General features: G+C 35.4%; 2 protein-coding genes across 10 annotated transcripts in view; one reads left to right on the forward strand and one right to left on the reverse strand.

Moving 5' to 3' along the window:
- The first annotated feature begins 1,216 nt into the window (after positions 1-1,216).
- On the forward strand, positions 1,217-16,997 carry PACRGL (parkin coregulated like). Of its 3 annotated transcripts, none has more exons than XM_050338788.1 (8): positions 1,217-1,389; positions 4,199-4,356; positions 5,913-5,980; positions 7,030-7,120; positions 8,275-8,409; positions 10,080-10,187; positions 11,132-11,212; positions 12,543-16,997. In XM_050338788.1, exons 2-8 carry the CDS (start codon positions 4,216-4,218, stop codon positions 12,597-12,599), a joined length of 681 nt encoding a protein of 226 aa, XP_050194745.1. In that variant the 5' UTR covers positions 1,217-1,389; positions 4,199-4,215; the 3' UTR covers positions 12,600-16,997. The 3 variants fall into 3 exon arrangements, with proteins under 3 accessions (XP_050194745.1, XP_050194744.1, XP_050194743.1); XM_050338787.1 differs by lacking the exon at positions 1,217-1,389 and adding an exon at positions 1,536-1,703; XM_050338786.1 differs by lacking the exon at positions 1,217-1,389 and having other exon boundaries at positions 4,192-4,356.
- KCNIP4 (potassium voltage-gated channel interacting protein 4) overlaps positions 13,921-18,101 on the reverse strand; it is a 394,946-nt gene continuing 390,765 nt past the window's right edge. For all 7 annotated transcript variants that reach the window (XM_050338778.1, XM_050338784.1, XM_050338780.1 and 4 more), the window contains one exon: positions 13,921-15,517. In XM_050338778.1, the coding sequence (XP_050194735.1) occupies positions 15,470-15,517 (48 nt within the window). In that variant the 3' untranslated portion in view covers positions 13,921-15,469. The remainder of the gene's footprint in view (positions 15,518-18,101) is intronic.

Raw genomic sequence — 18,101 nt, forward strand, 5'->3', positions numbered from 1 at the left:
ACAAATACTGGATTTTTCTGAGGTTATTTACTAGTCCGTAAAATTTATGGATAAAAAGATATCTATTCCTCTATTACTTTCAACACTCTGGAAGAGTAAAATAATTTTGTCAAAGTACTGTAATGTCTCTTGGGCTTAGCTAAAAACACTTAGGAAAAAGAGAGAAATCTTCCCTTCTCCAATATTATTTATTTTTTTCCTTCTGTATTTCCAGAAGGTCTCTTGCATGAATGCATTTCAACGGCACTCAGTTATGCAGCCCTATTCTAACTCTGCAAATGTCCTCACTTATGGCTTCCCTTTATTGGCAGATACAAACTATTTAAGTTGGATAAAACTAATTATTAAATTCCTGCATTGGCCAAAATCTAATGCCTATGGCATTTTTGAATAGTCTATAATTATTTTTCAACAGTGTCTCTCCGTTTTCCTGTGGGGTTTTGTTTGTTCGTTTGTTTGTTTGTTTGGGGGAGGGGGGTGTTGGAGGGATTGATTTATTTTATTTTATTTTATTTATTTTATTTTATTTTATTTTAGTGGAAAATCAAGAGAATAGCCTCTCTTATCCACTTCTAAAGTACCAATTAGTTCTTCAGTAAAAATTACAGAAATGAGGAAGAATGCAATGGTAGAAAGATTGTATCCAAAATAATTCAAATAGGTCATGAAAACATTGTGTTTGGAGATTGGTTGTTGAGTGCATCAAAGAATAAACATATCCCTTGTAGAGTACTTGTGGTCAAGTTAAAAAGTACCCTTTTCACCCAAAAGCTCATTTACCCTAAAACTCATTCAGATGTGACAGTGTACGAATAAATACAGTATTTCTGACGGAACTTTCAGCACTGTATGGGCGGGTTGCCTGAAAGACAAACTAAAAATTAACTTTCTTTCGTTGTGTTTGAAACAGGGGCAATCACAAATGGGAACGTGGCACCGTACTTGAAAGCCAAACTTTCCGCAAGTTAAAAAAAAAAAAAAAAAAAAAAAAAAAAAAAAAAAAAAAGTAATTCTCAAATCCTGTTTTCCCTGGGAGAATATTAAAAACCATCGTCCCTTTATTCTGGCTCCGCTGTTCAGCGAGCTCTGAGGAGGTTTGGGCTCTCGGCGGCCCGTAGTTTCCCTGGCAACCGGCAGGCAGCGTCCCCGGGAGCGGGAGCTGAGCCGCGCGTCCCGCGGGGCCGCAGGAGCGGGGCCGGCGCAGCCCCCGGGCCGGCGCTGCCCGGGACCAGCCAGACTTGCGGGGACGGGACAGGGGCCGAGGGGAGCGGGGCGTCCTCCTCGTCCTCTCGCTGGGTCCGTGGATATCCCGCGGGGCCGTCGCTCGAAGCCCCTCGCCTCCTTCTGCCGCTGCCCCAGCCGCGCTCCGGAGAGTTGGCGCTCGCCAGGGTAAGGAAGCAACCTCGCCTTTCAAATCCTACTGACTTCAGTTCTGCCCGCCTTAAGTGACTTCTAGGACCGAACTCCAGGCTACACTTTTCCTCCTTTGAAAGTAGTCTTTTAGAGGTGCTTTTCCTATTTCCATTTAAAGTGTCTGTCCTTTGCTTGAAGTCTGTCGGCTGCAGTAGACGGGTCACTTCTGTATCAAACCTCGTACGTGGCTTGTTTGATTCACGACTGTGCTTCAGCCGTCTGATCTCTCTGCAAACACGTGTGAGTGACTTTCCGAGCTCCTGACTACACAAAGGCTTTCATCTCTGAAGGTTGAGACCTGCTTACGAAGACTACTTTTCGTGCTCAGTGCCACTTCCACCTCTGCCAGTATATTGCCTTAGCTGCATTTTTATAAAACCATTATCACTGTCCTTACTCCTGTCTTCATTTCTGTCGCAAAGGGCTGACATTGTTCCTGCTTATTGTCACGCTTTTTATTGTTTACTTTTCTAGATTGAGTCGTTAGTTAAAACCTCAATAAAGTCTTTGAGATGTATCTTAATTACTTCCTGGGAAATAGAATAAATTAACTATATCTGAATTATTCCTTAATAAAATAAAAAATATTTATGTTGTTATTAGCAAGCTGACTTCCCATTATGAGCAACTGTATATTTCAAAGGCTGACCCTGATAGCAATATTTTGCAATATCTGATGCTACTGTCAAGAACTTATCTGGTGTTTTTATAGTATAAAATGATTTTGATTCTTATTTTTCTGATAGTTAAAGATGTGTCTTCTAACTAATGTGATTAGAATGTAATGATAATAAGCTGACATAAAATCAGTAGATTTTCTTTCTGTGTTATTATTTGTGTTTTAGGGCTTCAGATTATTTCTGGTTTTAATGATGTGCATTTTACCGAATAGTTCACATAAGTGTCATGTAAGTTTTTATGTGTTCTGAAAAGACTTAATTGTCTAATTGTAGTATGCTAGTTCTTTTAAAAAGACTGTCACTGGAAACAGGCTGCATTCTGGAAATAGTAGGAAAGAGAAGACAGGATGTACAGTGGGTGAACTGATTTGAATCACTATTTCTAATTAAATCATCTGTCAAGAACTATTGATTTAAACTTTAAATTTTAGTTTTGCTTTGTATTTTAGCTAATTTGGTAATCATTATTATATGTTATTTCTTGACATTCACTAAAACTTAGGTGCTAGATGTCATTCTTTCCACAAGTCATAAAGACATGGCATATCTACACAAGTGCTGGGACCTTATAATTTCTTACCAGAAACAGAAATAATCCTAAAGATTTCATAATTTAGATAATGACTGGGAAATGAGATACTGGAAAGCAGTACCATGAAAAGGGACCTGGGGGTCCTGGTCGATGGCAAGTTGAATATGAGTCAGCAGTGCCCTGGCAGCCAGGAGGGCCAACCGTCAAGGGAGGGGATTGTCCCCGCTCTGCACTGGGGCTGGCCTCACCTTGAGGCAGTTCTGGGTACCACAATGTAAGAAGGATATTAAGCTATTAGAGAGCATCCAAAGGAGGGCAACAAAGATGGTGAAGGGCCTTGAGGGGAAGCCGTATGAGGAGCAGCTGTGGGTCACTTGGTTTGTTTGGCCTGAAGAAGAGGAGACTGAGGAGAGACCTCATTGCAGAGACAACTTCCTCCTGAGAGGAAGAGGAGGGGCAGGCACTCGTCTGCTCTCTCTGGTGACCAGTGACAGGACCTGAGGGAATGGCCTGAATTTGTGTCAGGGGAGGTTTAGGCTGGATATTAGAAAACATTCTTCACCCAGAAGGTAGTTGGGCACTGGAACAGGCTCCCCAGGGTAGTGGTTACAGCACCAAGCCTGACAGAGTTCAAAAAGCATTTGGATCATACTCTCAGGCACATGGTGTGACTCTTGTGGATGGTCCTGGGCAGGGCTGAGGGTTGTACTCAATGATCCTTGTTGGTCCCTTCCAGCTCAGCATATTCTATGATTCTGTAACAAAAGTACGTGACTGGAAGTCCTGTTTGGAGGGAAGAATTAGAATAACCAAGTTTAATAAGGACTGCACATTCAAGAGTCTGGTAGAGATTAGGGCAGTTGGCTTATAGAGCTGTGGGTGTGTGAGGGACACTTTAACCCAATTACGTACATATATAGTGACACGTGTAGCTGGTGCATTGGCATTTAGAAGATTAAGTGTATCTGAATCAGTATTTAAGGATGTATACAGAAGGTAATTTTTGCACTCTTTTAAAAAAATAAAAGTCATTCTTCTTACGTGGAATTGGAATTCATTTTATGTCTTCTTTCTTTGCTACCTTACGTTTCTATTCTTATCTCTTACTGATTCTGCATTTGGGTTTTGTGTCCTGAATGTACTTGCTCTTCTTTTCATTCCTTCATCCTGGCTATTCCTCAGATCGTTGCTTTCTTCTGATGTAACTGTACCCAGCCAGCCTATTTCACTCTGGGCTCTTCTGCTGAGCCCCGCAATGCTGCTTGCATTCCTGCAGGCTACCCTAAAGGCAGATTGTAGCTAATTCACTTTAGCTGCAGGTCTCAAAGAACATAAGAAAAGGGGAGCAGGTTAGGAAATGTGTGCATTTGAAAGACCGAGTGACAAGACTCGTAAAATTATGCCGTGCAGTGCGTAGGGTGTATGAGAATAAGCCTTTGTTTCCTAGGGCACTTATTCAGATTTTTGTGATTGTTTGTTCATGTCAGTTTTCTGACCTGAGGATTCTAACCCTTGATAGTCTGTCATATAGGAATGAAAATTATTTTATGTCTTTAATATTTTCCTATGCTAGGAAGCAATGTTCTAAGAATGTCATCACGCATCGAAATAAAACCAAAGACTGCAGCACAGAAAAGCAAGACTTCCTCTCCTTCACCATGTTCTTCAGAACCTGCAATTAAACCACAGCCAAAGCCTAGTGACAAGCTGAATCCTAAAACTATCAATCCGGTATGTATAGGTGATGGGGGGTTTGTTTGTTTAAAACCCATCTCTGGCTGGAAAAAAATTCCTTACTTTATGAAATGGCATGCAGGACATGCTTCTTCCGGTCCTGTTTTTTAAATTGAAATTAAAATTTTGTTATTAATCACCTATTCCCTACCTTCTAAGCCAAATGCCTGAGGCATAACATTGCTTATTACATTTTTAATAAACTGGTTTTGGTAAAATTGTGGCTTGCATGGTAACTGTTATCTTCTATGCACTGTTGCCCTAAAAAGAGATTCAGAGCTAAGAGTTAAAGAGAGTTGGGTTTTTTTAATATATATACTTTTAAACTTTGATACCTGCTGCTTTAGAGGAACTTATTTCAGTTATGCAATTAAACTAAGAATCAGGCAGTATCTTGAAGATCATCAAGACTTTATGAAATCTCACAAATTAATTGCTGGTGAGCATTATTTGAAACTCACCATTACTGTGAATATGTAATACTTTAGAAAAAATTTGGGCTTTTGGAAGCAGAATAATGAATGGAGTTGTTTATTTCATGGAACTCATGTGCCTGAAGAACTAGCATTGAATACACGAATTATAGCTCACCACTGGTCCATATAATTTGACAATTAGTAATGTCACAGGCTTTTTGGAAAGTGAATTAAATGCAGGAGTACTTCGGTGAGGTGGTAGTTTGCAATAAACAGAGACAGAATACTTTAATGTGGGCATCTTTTTTACTTTAAATCTTTTTGCAAGTAGCACAGTGACTTAAATAAACCATGAAGTCATCAAATCATGCACACAGTGTTACTGATTTTAATGTAGGTTCAAACACTCAAAAGATAAAAATTAAGATTTCATGGTATTTCCTTTTAAATGCTTTGTGATAAGGTGTTTAAAAAGGGAAGCAGGATTGAATGATCATGCTAATAAATAATACAATAGTTCATATGCATAGGAACCATTTATATGATAAAAACCAAATTTGTGCAGCTTTTCTACCTGTGAAGCTCCTAATTTCCTTCTCCAGTGAGTTCTTTCTAGATTCTTACCTAGTATGAACCTCCTTGTGCATTTCCAGTGCCCTCATACCATCTTGCCCAATTTTCAGTACTTCTCCCACATCTTGGCACCTTGTACTTTTGTCTATACCCAGATCAAGATGGAATTGCAGTAAAACTGCCTTCTGCATGTTACCAATATAAATACAAGAGCACAGGGAAAGTGAGAGCTCCTTAATCAGTTAAGGAGATAACCTGTAAGGCTTAAGTGTTAACATTTGCAAGAGAAAATAGAAAAATAAGGTAATTCCATTGGGAGAATGCTGATTCTACAATATTTATTCATTTTAAAAACTCCCTAGCCAGACAATTCTGAAGAGCAGTTTTCTGGTAAGTATATCAAGTATGTTTTCCACTCCATACCTGCAGTCCTTTTTCTTTTATTTGTTTTAAAATCATATTACTAAGTTCTTTTTTTGGTAAACTGCAGTTTTAACATATTTATAATAGTTATAAAACCTTACTGTTATGATTAAATAATGCTATTTTTTTCTGTCTTTGCAGTTTGGTGCCTCTTCTCAACCAACATCTGCATTTGCTGCTATATATGCTAAAGGAGGCATTCCATGCAGGTGTGTAGGGTTTGTTTATATTTTTACTAAATATATTATGAAATACATCTCTTCATGTTTGATATTTTAGTTAGGTTGTTTGATTCCATTAATTTCTGGAAAGATTTCTAAAGCTCAACTCTTTTCAAAGCAGAAAGCAATTTTCCATGCCTTTGAAATTGTCTTTGGTTTTTTTTTTTTTATGCTGTATTAATACTAAAACCACATTTTTAAAGAATAGTTAAGTTTGCAGACCTAATTCCTCCAGGTAAACTTGTTTACTTTTCCCTACTAACAAAGATAGTAAAATTACTGCCATTTTAGTAAGCAGACCTCTTGCAGCCTTTTTCGTGTGAAGTAGTTAGTATGACAAGATTTTATTGAATATTCCAACTCTGTACTTGCCAGCAATATCAGACATTAACAAAAATACTTATTAGTAATAGTTTATGGTATTACTTTTGGCTAGAAAATAAACATTAAAGTGTTTTCTTATTAGGATGCAGAATTACTTTACAAAAATTTAAGTAATCATTAATACAATGTATATGTATTTACTTGTATAAAATAATCATTAATACATAGTGTTTACCAGTATCTTAGGAGTAAATAATAAATTCCAATATAATTTTCTTTCAGTTTCAACTGATTTCCCTTACCATTTGAGGAAAATGTTTCTTGATACTTATCAAAATAAATAAGTTTGCAAAAGGAGCATCTTCAGTGTTGGGATGAGAGGCATCTATCATTTTTATAACCCTTATTTTCTGATTTCTGTGTGATTAGGAGCAGAATTTTGGAAACTGCCATGTTTTGGGAAATTATTATAATTTCACTGTTAAATACCATTATACATATACTAGCTTGGACTTGATGATCTCAGAGGTTTTTTCCAACCTAATTGGTTCAGTGATTCCGTGATTTTGCTAAGGAGAACAGGATGTATTTGGATTGTGTATATAACACAGTAACACCACAAACTAATTGCTGATACATTTAAAGGGAATAGTGGTAGTAATAAATTATGTATTCTTATATGATGATTTGTTAAAACTTTATTCTTTACATAGGTTAGTGCATGGATCAGTAAAGCACAAACTGCAATGGGAATGCCTTCCTGAAACTGTTCCCTTTGATCCTCTCCTTGTAACATTGGCAGAGGTAAACTCAATTTCTTGCAACATTAAGCATACAACCATTTCCTAATTGCAACTGACATTTATTAACAATTTGAGCTAACTAATTTAGGCTCACATACTAGGGAAATACAAAAAAAACCCATTTGTGAAGATCTTGTATGAATGAAAATGGTAAAGAGCATTGCTATTTGTAGTTCTTTAGTTAGAGCATTCTGAGAGAGCTAGGTAGAGCTGTTTAATCTTCAACATACTGGTCAAATGCAAGACTGCATCTCAGATTTCCAACTGTTGAATGAAATCTTGAATCCATTTGTAGTTTTGCAGGTTCTTTTGTAAACTAAATTGCTTTGATTATTTTTGTATATTAAGCCTACCTGCTGAATTAAGAATGTTCTTCTCAATAGATTGAACTAGTACAGTGAAAATAGCATCCTGTAAATAAGTTGAAGAGCAGTACTATGCATTATGTTTTCTCAGGCTTCTGTCTTCTCAGAACCATCTGTGACATTTATCACCAAATATGTTTCAGGTGTCTAAATAAATGATGAATCCAATGCTGTAGATAGAATAAAGTGTATATCCACAGGCTTATTCTCTCTCATTTTTTTCCTTTATTTTTAAAAGATTAAAAAACCCTGTCAATTCCTAAAGTAACATAAAGCTCCTATTGTGGAAAGAAGAAAGGCTTCAGCCCTTGGCCTTTAAGTCTTTGAGTTATGCCAGTGAGGCATTCTGCATTAAAAGGGCATCTTTGTGCCATCAACAAGTTTTTGGTGTTACAGAGAGGGGTTTGTGGTGGGGGGCATCTTTTCTTCCATAGTTCATCTAATTTTCTTTCCTTTAGGGTACAAAAACATAGCCTGCTCTTGTTCCTGGTCTTGTTGAAAAAATACCTTGGGTAGTTAGATTTAAGGTAGTGAAGTACACATATTGATTGAATTTGCCATATTCATAAGGTAAGTTTTAATATTCAATGCTCCAAAAGAAAAATTAATTAGAATATTCTGTGAGGAGAGTTGTACTGAGTGGCTCCACATGGTGGAGTTAGTGTACTTTATGTTTTGAACTGATCTGACAAAATCTAAACATTATCTTGCTACTATGTGGAACTTTATAAATGTGTTTTTGTTTAAAAGAAGGCACACTATTAAGAAACACATTTTACATTTGCAACAGGGACTAAGAGAGACAAAACATCCCTATACGTTTGTTTCAAAGGAGGGTTTTAGAGAATTACTTCTGGTTGAAGGTGCTACTGAAAAAGCAATTCCCTTGTTGCCTCGTCTAATTCCAGTCTTAAAGGCTACACTGGTATGTCTTTTTCTTCATGCAGAGATTTTAATGGATTTGATTTTTTTTTCTTTTGCTGGTGAGAACTACATTGAAAATATTAATGTGATAAATCTACTGCATGGGTTTTGGTTTGGGGGTTGGGAATGGTTTCTTTTCTCTTGTTAACCCTGCCTTGGTTTATTAGCTAAATATGTATTTAACTGCAAATTCAAATGGGCAACTTTTTATAGCTGTATGACAGTAGCTATGGGCAAATTTTGTGGAAATGTTCTATTAAAGGTCTGAATATAAGGAGAAATAAATATACGTATTTGTGGTGTTTTTATATATGAACACGCAAAAAGTAGAAATGAGGTGAAGTAAAATGGAAATGTGGGAATAAATAATCATCTGTTACATATAACAATTCAAAATACGCTACAAAGGTAAATCAAAATATGTCAATGAGGAAAAGGGAAGAATACAGTTAAGATATTTAAGGTAATATTCTTAATTTTTAAATATGTTTTTAATTTTTCTACTCCTTTAAAAATAAAGTGAGGTATTGGCTTCAAGGGTTATCTTTTTTGGACCTTTTTCATATTTATCAGTGCCCTTTTCTGGTTCAGCAAGGAGCTGTTCTTCTAGCTGTGTTTCAGTTCTGATTTTATAGAGATTGCTGAAAGCTTGAAAATTCTTTGTGATCTCAAATCAGAGGTGTAACAGAAGTTCAAAATTCTGTGTTATCAGTATATTTGGTTTAGTTTGAAGACAAAATTAGAAATGTTATTCTTGTCTGTTCCTCAGTTACTGTTACTCATCTGATAATTTTTATTGTTGTACTACTTGGTATAAAGTCTCGTTAAACCTTCCACTACACAAGCAGTCTATCACTTCTAGTTAAAAAGAAAACATTCAGGTCTCAAATGCTGGAGTGAAAAAATAATTGTTTAAATAAACTTAAAATTTAGTACGAGAACAAAATAAATTGTTATGAGTCTACTTCTCCACTAAAGGAAAAGTGAGATAACTAAACCATTAGAGAACTCAGGGACAGAAGAACCTTCCCATGGGAGAAACAAAGATGACAAGGAACCCTGGAAGTAGATAAGAGCCAGATAATTGCTGGCAGGTGACAAAGGTGTAGTTGGAGAGAACTAAATGAATTGAGGCAGAAAGTAACTGGCTCCACTGTTTCTCCAACAAAGGAAGTTATTGTTATCAATTACATAGAAATTACACTGAATTAATTACATTTGTAAGTAAAATGGTGTCTCCCAATGTCAGCATATCTGCATTTGAATGGTTAATATGCTGTGAAATACTAAAATTGTTGGTGTAGTAAGCTGTTTTGCATGCCAAATTTTTTATTTCATCAATACTAAATTACTAGTTTCCTTGTCTCAGAAGAAATGCAAGAGTTTCACTGGCATTTTGTGGATACTTTTGGTTCTACTTTAAAAATATACTTCTGTTTTTAAATGTGGTCTCTGGAGACTAATATTCAGGCATGTTGTACTTGTATTTCTAAACTTGTATTTCTAAACTTGTATTTCTAAACTTGTAACATTATAGCAATTAGCAATTGCACAGTAGTTCTAATGTTTAAAAATACTACATGCAATCATAATACAGAGACTGCTGTGTAGAAAAACTTGTGTGTTTGTGTGAATATTATTGATAGGGTTTTCTTTCTTCCCCCTCTGAAGGCCCATGCGGATGATGAAGTATTTGGAAGGGGATTGGATGCTTTAGTTCAGCTGAGTGCTGTTGTTGGCCCATCTCTTAATGATCATCTTAAACATCTACTCACAAATGTAAGTTTTTAATGCTGTAGTAAAAAATCCTTTGTATTTTCATGGTACTTTTGTTGAGATGTTTCCTGTAATATTTGTACAGATACATTGGAGGACTCAGCAGTTCCATGAAAAGCACTATTTCATATATTCCCCCGTGAGAGTTCTTCCTTCTTTAATAATATGGTGACTTATAAAGTTCTAGCAATGTCCAAAAACTGTTGTTAACGTAAACTGGAGAATAATGGAAGTATAGGCCTGAGGAGAAATAGATGCTATCTTTTGGAGGAATGCTTATTACCAAATGAGTTTTTCGTTTTGTGTGTGAACATTTTAACAAAACTGTGACAGTTTCAATAAATTAACATAAGCAAATATTCCCACTTCTTTCAGATGAGAATTCTGCTCAAAGAAGTTTTCATTAAATAAGCTTAGAGTGGGATTATGAGAAGTATTTTTATACTGAGTCCTTCTGAGGACATCCTTCCTCTGTCAGACAGGCTTTTCATGGTTTCATTTAGCCTGCTTGCAAAGTGCACTTTTACAGCAAAATGAAAGGACCTTTTTTGACATCCAGTGCAGAAGAGAGAAATTGCAGCAGGTTTTTTTAAAGTATTTCCACTGTAATAAATCTCTTTCAATGCATGTGAAAAATGTGTTAACTTTTTATGTGGACAGCCCTTTAAGAATGATTTTTTTTTTAAGGTTGGTACTTCTTTCAAATTTGTTTGCTAAAAGAAAAAAAATATTTTTGTTGGCTAATAGATCTGGTTTTTTTAGTTAACCTTTTATTCCTCTGCCTTGACTAAGTTCCATACTTTTACATTAGTTACAAGTTACAATGTTTCTTTTCATCCTTAATTTTCCAAAGATGAAATAAAGTAACAAAAAAGAATTATTATACCCTCTTTGCATATATTGTACTATATTGTGCAACAAACCTTTTTATTTTACTTTTCCAATAGCTTTCAAGGAGATTAATGGACAAGAAATTTAGAGAAAAAGTTACTGTTACTTTACAAAAGTTGGAGCAATATGGTGGAAAGGTGAGTTGATCAGATGATTATTCTGCAATCTGCATATTTGAATACAATTTTGCCAAAACAACTTTTATCTCTGGCTTTCTTGCCATGTTCTTGCTTCAGCAGACCTGGGACACATGCTTCATGTTCCATTTTCTGAGACTAAATATGTTTCTCAACAGGATTTACTCTTGCTAGAGGTTACTTTTTGCTGTTATTGATGATGCCTGCCCATTCCCACTACAAGCTTTTTGTTTGGGTTATTTACTGAGGAATTCTGATACTGACATTCCAACTCACCCTGAGTAACTCATAGGTTAGATCTGCAATTTTTTGATCTGCAATCAAAAAATACGCTTTAAGTGATAGATTTCTTCTGATGAACGTTCCGTTGCAATTTTATGTTGCGCTGTACATTGTACAGAAATGAGGAAAGAAGAAAAAGTGTGGAGTATTGGCTTGGATATTCATTTAGAAGAAAAAGTATTTGCTTTCTTGACCCTATGAACACTTTTTTGTAATATATTCAATGGTCATTAATAAATAGGAATAACCTGAAGAGTAGGGACCATAAATACAGGTCCACCACTTCTGAGCTTGTGTGCCTTAATCAGTAGGTGCCCAAATAATCAGTAGACAGAATTATTTTGTGTGTGTGCTCATATTCATTTAAGGGCAGTAGCAGTGTTCATAATACAGACTTAAAAAACATAACGACAAATGAAGAAGGATGAGAGCTTTTTTATTTATATGAAGTGAGACAAGAAAAGAAAAATTATTTCTCATCTCGCTATTCTGAAAATTTAGGTCTAGATGATGTAACTAATCCAGTGAGTCATTAAACTCATAACTCTTCTGTCAATCCCCTGGTTTCTTGTTGTCTTGTTGTTTTGTGAGTAGGCCTTTCTGTGTGTCTTTTAAAGATACTCCTAAATTACTCCTTGTGATTACAAGCAATATGATCAAATTTCTATTCTAAATTAGTTATAAAGTGTATGATTCTTACTTTTATTAGAAGTCCCTTCCAGAATATTACTCCTCTGTTTAAAAATCCTTATTGTTTCAAGTCTGTACTTATGCTCAGTTTTAGGTATGGGTTTACATGTCCCTTCTCTTGGAATTTTACTCTCCAGCATTAGTTATCACAATGGTCCATTTTCTCAGTTTATTATTTTCAGCCCTTTTGACAGTAAATTTATCAGCAAATAATAACTTTTTAGTTTTCTGTCTCATAATAGCAAAGATCACTAAGTAAACATTGTGAATTATGCAATTTGTAGAAACTGTATGAATACTGTCATACTAGTGCTAGTGCTCCTTATTTTGCTTAACTTTGCTTTGTTTTCTTCAACAGGCAACTGTGGCTATCATCAAATCTAAAATTCCAACCTATTGTTCTATCTCCCCCTGAACAAGAAAACTCTAGTGATTTGTGCTATAAGGTGAACATCACTGACACTTATTTGGGGTATGATATATTCTCTTAAAATAATCATAACTCTTCAGTGCGATGGAGAGTGGGAGTCTTATCAGTTTGTGAATATGTAATTACAGAAGACTTCTCTCTATATTTGCATATGCACTGTGCTTACAATGACATTGATTAACCTGCTATTGTTTCAAAAGCAGAGTAAATATTAATTCTTATTTTGTTGGAAACAGCAGTGCTTAATATGTTTTGTGTATTTGTGTGATGCAAAATAATTTGGCAGTAATTACTTAAATAGTAACTAACTTGGTGTTAAATGACATATTTATACCTGCTTTTGAAACATATGACTTATTTTGTGACAGGCACATTTAGGTTCATCAGGACTAGGTTAGACATAGAACCGTGAGCACTCATAGACTTCTTCAAAGAGTCAGCTTTTCAAGGTGTGAAGCTGAACACACCAAACAAGGAGCATACGGTGCAAAGCTGAACTTGCTCAGTGCATTCTCAGCTTATAGTTTTGGAGTGCTGGGAAGGCTTGGGGAAATACAGGGTTGCTCCACAGATCCACAGCCTAGGGTTTGCTCAGCTAATTAGTTCCAGTTAGCTTTGGGCCTGCTGAATGGGAGCTGGAGGTAGGAGGCAACTTTGGAGAATTTACACCGTGGTCCCTTTGCACTGAGTTCAGGAACGTCACGGATATGCTTGGGACTAGCTTGTGAATTCCAGTCTAGACAAGTTAATAAACTTCTGAACATGGAAGCTATAAAAAAACAGGAGTTAAAAACAAAAAAAGGATTTCAGAAGCCAGCTTACCTCTCTGTCAAACCTTGTATGTTGCAGCATTTGCTCATGAATGTATTTGAACTTGACTGCAAAATAATTCCTAACTGGTCTTGCAATAAATGCCGTTCAGAGTCATGTTGTGTTTCACTATACTGTGAGGGAGAGCTGACTGAAGTAACAAAATTTGCACAAAACTTTTTCCTCTGAGGGAAAATCAATTCTAGAATTTAAAGTTGTTGGAAGGAAGGGGTTTTTTTGTCATCAGAAGATACTGATGCATAGAGTATTAAAAAAGTCTGTCATGTGAAAGCAATTTCAGATTTTTTTTTAAAATAACTACTGATTGACTAAATGAAATTTACCTCAGGACTTTGTGGTAAGATTGCTGCTGAGATGAGAACTGTGCTAAGTCAAGATAAATGTATTTAGGCTTTTTTTTTTTTAAATTATATTTCTTCAGTTAACAATTTTGCCAACACGTATTTAACAACTCAAAAAAAATTGATCATGATCCTTTTTTTATTTCATGTTTACTTTATTATTTTTTTTTACAAAATGTGCACATTTAGTTTACACAAACACGTTACAGCAGATTTCAGGTGTACATGTATTGTACTACTCTTATCCTACACTGGTGATAGCAGAGCAGCCTTCAACATGCCTCTAACATCCCATCTCTACACCAGAATAGATACCTGATTTATTTTTACAAAAGAATGCTTGCAACGTTCTTTCTACTTCATTAATTCACGTTGTCTGCAGCAATGTCACAATGAAGGTTGGCCTATCTCTGATAGCATTTCACCTATTTTAAAATATTGGCATAAACTCTGTGGACAATATATCTTAAAAAATACATGGATGGAGGGGCAGTGTTACATTTTAGGTGCATAATTTTTTAGAAAAATCTTTCTAGGTTCAGAATAAATAGCTCCAATCTTAATGAAGAAATGATTCTAAAAAAATGTAATGTATTTATCACATATAGATGATATATAGCTGAAGTTTCCTTTTTTTCCTGATTTTTTTTCATAGTTACAGATATTACAAAAAGCTGAAATAGATGTTAGCCTGACTATCAGTCATTATTAGTAGATGTTACTACATAGGGATATTCATTCTCAGCATTGAAGTGGGATGGAAGTTTCGAAGGAAGTTCATGCCTTTTTATTTATTAAAGGCAAAAAGACACGTACTTATGAAAACAGTGTTAGGATCCAGTTAAGGTTTCTTCATGAAAAATTAGAAGTCAGAAGATCCTTAATTTTAAGCTAAGAGCTTTGCAGACACATCCAAGAAGAATTAGAAATACAGTATGTACGACGTCTGGTATTCCTGTTGTGATAAATCAAACGCAGATTTACTAGGTAAGTTTGATTGATAGAAGCTTGCTCATATTTTTTAGGGAATAAACCTACCTATAAGCAATTTGGGTTTCTGTTCTATAACAGTTCTTCTTCTCAAGTTATCTATTTTGTTAGGTTTGGGTTTTTTTCCTTTGGAAAAGAAAAGCTAGTCGAAGGTGGAAGGCAGTTGCAGAAATGTGCATTGCACATTGATTACAGCATTAACTCTAAGTGTTATTCAAAAATGAGGACTACACCATAGAACTGGGAAAAGAAAATACATGGTAATGCCTCTGTATAAATTAGAAGCTAAGATTTAAGAAATACACTTGAACACCTGGAATTAATCCAGTAAAAATGAGTAGCAAAACTAAGAATATATTTTTAATCTCCTTGTGATTGTATCTATTTTAACTAGAGTTTGGAATGATAATAAAGCTGCATACTGTCAGTTCTTACTTTGTTTTAATTTGGAGTAAAAACTTGATTTTTCAGTACAATCTTGTTAACTAAGTAGCCACTGTCGAAGAGCTAAATTTTATAATTTAGAAAGAATTTTTTGTTGGGAAGAGTTTATAATAAAAAATTTACTTGCATAATCCATGTCTCAGTGTAAAGCTGAGTAACTTTATTTATGATAAAGTGGTAAATCCATCTTTTAGATAATGTTGCAGAATAGCTCGTATTTGTCCATTAGTTGTAGACCTAATGTCTTCATTAAATCACATTTTCAAAGAGCTGCATGGATCGCATTATATTCTCATCCTGTAAAGAAAGACAATACAAAACCAAAAATCATACACCATTACAAATGTAGTTGGCCAGTATCTGTACAGACAGGGTGTGGAGCTAACTGTATTTTAGTTAATTACATCATTTTTTCAGCTTGTTTAGAGAAACTGTTAGCAGACAAAGGCTGTTAATGGATCTGTGCTTAAATAAGTTTTTGTATATATTAACGAGACCAAAACTACCCTGTCGAGACTACAATAGCATGTTAAGAAAATTAAGTCTGCAGTATTTCAGAGTTTATCAGTTTATACCCACTATAAAATAATACATTTAGACAATACATACTCATGGAATAGCTATATCTGAAATGCAAATCCGTACATGGAATTGCTAATTCCGTGCATTGTACACAGGAGCCTTTTTGCAATACTAGGGCAGCCTGCTACATAGCTAGGGATGACTCTAACCTCAAATAGATTCAAGTGTGCCTCTTTGCATGAACTGAAGAGGCAATCAGTTTGACAAGTATCACAACACTCTTCAGCTCTTCAGTTCAGATTTTCTGTGTGCTCACACTGAAAGATGGTCACTGCTTTCCAATGCTACTTCTGCTTTCTGATTGCATTAGGTAATGTTTTAAGAAAATCTTCAGCTCCCAAGTTTTGCATAATGCTTAGTGATGCATCCATCCCTCTGTATTCCAGTTTTTATCAGTAAATAACTCTCAGCACAGGACTCAGCAAAAAGTATTTTTCTTTGTAAGCTTTACATTTCAGTGTATAGAAGAAAGAGTAGTATTTGCAGTAGCCTGTATTTGTTGGCATTTCTGGATCAACAGTTGCTTGCATAAAAGGCATATATAAAATATATATACACAATACAGGAGTTCATTACGTGCTCATTTAGCATTTGTTGGTCTTCACTGTAATGAGCCTATATTTTAATCTGAATGCACACCCTTAAGCACTTTCTTGAGAGATAATTTAGACATCAATTCGAGTGAATAAAAAACCTGAATTTGATATGTTATTTTTCTAAGTTTCATGAAAGATGCCTAAAAGACCCCACTTGTTACAGAGGTTATCTCATAGTATTCTCCACTACTGATAGGGATATGATACTTCTGTACATAAATCTTCCAATAATACATGTTGAGTATCAATTTCCAGTTAAATTATTCACTGTTCAGTCTAGTGGGTGATTTGCTTTGTAAAAATGACTGGTCTGAGTAATTTGCTTAATTTATGTTATGAAACATGAACAGTGGGGTTTTTCATCTTTGACTCTGTATGCCATCTCAAGTGATGTTGCTGTAAGAAATGATCTGTGCACTATTTTGTACTGATAAAATAACTTATGGAAGCAATTATATGTAATGTAAAAAAATATGTAGATTAATGCTTAAAAATTTGTGTGGTAAAATTACTATATGAAATTACTGAAAGTTAAAATAAGCTTTTTTCCCACTGCATTGCTTTAAAATATCAATAAACTAGTCAAGATCACTAATTAATGTAAGGTTGAAGTGTGGTTTAACTGGCATCATTTGTCATTTAATTAATATAAATGGGCAACTAAGCTCAGCGAATGGGCAACACAAATAACATGCTCTGAATTTCCAAAGTGCTTTGCCACTTCTTACCAATTTTATTATATGTGTATCATCATGAATGAAATTGGTAGTTTTCTAAAATCAGCTTCATATTTCTGAGGTTGGCTGTTTCTTTACAGAAGACTTTCAATGCCCCTTCCTTAGTCAGTCAAATGGGAAGAGTCTTCACAAGAAAATACAGGCTTGTCATAATATTTAGAACATGAAAAGTTTTAGTAGCTTTTTTTTCCCATCTTTTAAAAAAGGAAAAAAAAAAGCAGATGCTTGCTTTGGAATTCATTGGCAAGTGTATCTTTTTCATTTGCCTCTTTTTTCAGTACATTTTTCTACACATAACAGATTTGTTTAATGATTCCTAACTCAAGACATAAGGAGGTGTTAGTGCATATGAAACATTGTCCATATGAAGCACAAACCTGGATGAATGAGCTTTGACAGATCTGACCTACCTGTAAGCCAGTTTTTCTTAGGTTTGAGATGGTTTCTTTGTTGTTTTCAGGGTAGCCCAGACCATCAGCATTGTGTATGGAAAGGCTTACTCCTGCAGAAAATACCTATCCCAGAAGCCTTTATATCATTATCAGAAGGACCTGTGTCACTCACCCTGACATTCACCTATGCACCCTGAATGTGTTAGTCCTTTGCCTCTGTTCTTCACAGTGCTGCTGTAGATATGAGGCACTACCTGAGTCAGATCATTTTCCGCCAGCACCAAGCAGTGAAAGGAGGCTAACCTGGCTTCCAAGTAGAGGAATTTCAGTTCTCAGAAACTGGCAACTCTTGCCTGAGACAGCCTTCAAAGAAAAGGCTTCTGCAGCCTTTCCCTGGCAGAACACACTCCTGGTCTGTTTAAAGATTCTGACCTTACCTTTTCAGATCAGTCTCATATCGATCAAGATATTAAGAAAAGGTTTTCCTACAGCTGCATTTTAAAGGAAGCAGCTATGTTCCTTTGTGAAAAATGCAATCCTGAAAATACTGACAGCAAGTTGAATATGAATCAGC

The sequence above is a fragment of the Myiozetetes cayanensis genome, unplaced genomic scaffold (assembly GCF_022539395.1).
Source record: "Myiozetetes cayanensis isolate MyiCay16 unplaced genomic scaffold, myiCay2020 scf7, whole genome shotgun sequence".
NCBI classification, from domain to species: Eukaryota; Metazoa; Chordata; class Aves; order Passeriformes; family Tyrannidae; genus Myiozetetes; species Myiozetetes cayanensis.